Raw genomic sequence first — 859 nt, forward strand, 5'->3', positions numbered from 1 at the left:
ATTCAACTCTTCAAACAGTAACTCATACAAATACAAATTAAACAATTTCATATTTCGTTAACAATTTTGTTTTGATAATTTTTTGAAGGAATTAATTGATCCAATGCTTTTATAATCACTTTTCAGATTATTCCATAGTTTTATACCTTTTACTGAAGTGCATCTGTCCTTCAGATTTGTAGTCTTTGTTTCTCTGCTTTAAACACAGGAAACACTTCATTAGACGACCATCTGAGGGCAGTGTTTCCCCTCAGACAGACTGAGGAGACAAAAACTAAAAACACAATATAAACACACACACACACACACACACACACACACACACACACACAGAGTTGTCTTCAGTGAACAGGCTGAATCAGAAACATTTCTCAGCAGGTGTTAGCTTTACTTTTTGTGTTTCTGTTTCCTGTCAGAACCTCTGACCCTGCAGGTCCAAAAACACACAGACCCATCCTCAGAGCAGTTTATTGTCCCAAACTGTTCCTGTTTTATTTCTTATTTGTTGTTGTTGTTGTTGTAGGACATGTTAGTTATGCACTCGTCAGGTCAAGTCAGTTTTTAAATCAAAGTGTGTACTTCAGTATGTGACTCATGAACATGTGTACTGCTTCAGTTTGCTGCTGACCAAGGTGAAGCTGCAGGAGGTTTTGTTTGGACCCTCTACAGCTCTGCAGACCTGTGAGGAGCTGCTGCAACTCTGGCAGACTTCTTACGATTTCACTCGCTTCAGGTGAGTGTCCTAACCATGAACTAACCATATCTTAACCAAAATATAACTGTCCATCCATCCATCCATCCATCCATGCATCCATCCATCCATCCATCCATCAATCCATCCATCCATCCATCCATCCAT

The 859-nt window shown here is 39.5% G+C and overlaps 1 protein-coding gene across 1 annotated transcript in view; it reads left to right on the plus strand.

Moving 5' to 3' along the window:
* ttc7a (tetratricopeptide repeat domain 7A) overlaps window positions 1–859 on the plus strand; it is a gene marked incomplete at both ends in the record, with an annotated part of 14069 nt that overhangs the window by 8874 nt on the left and 4336 nt on the right. The window contains 1 exon segment of the mRNA XM_014021179.1: window positions 617–733. Coding sequence (XP_013876633.1) covers window positions 617–733 — 117 coding nt within the window.

The sequence above is a fragment of the Austrofundulus limnaeus genome, unplaced genomic scaffold, assembly GCF_001266775.1.
Source record: "Austrofundulus limnaeus strain Quisiro unplaced genomic scaffold, Austrofundulus_limnaeus-1.0 Scaffold280, whole genome shotgun sequence".
NCBI classification, from domain to species: Eukaryota; Metazoa; Chordata; class Actinopteri; order Cyprinodontiformes; family Rivulidae; genus Austrofundulus; species Austrofundulus limnaeus.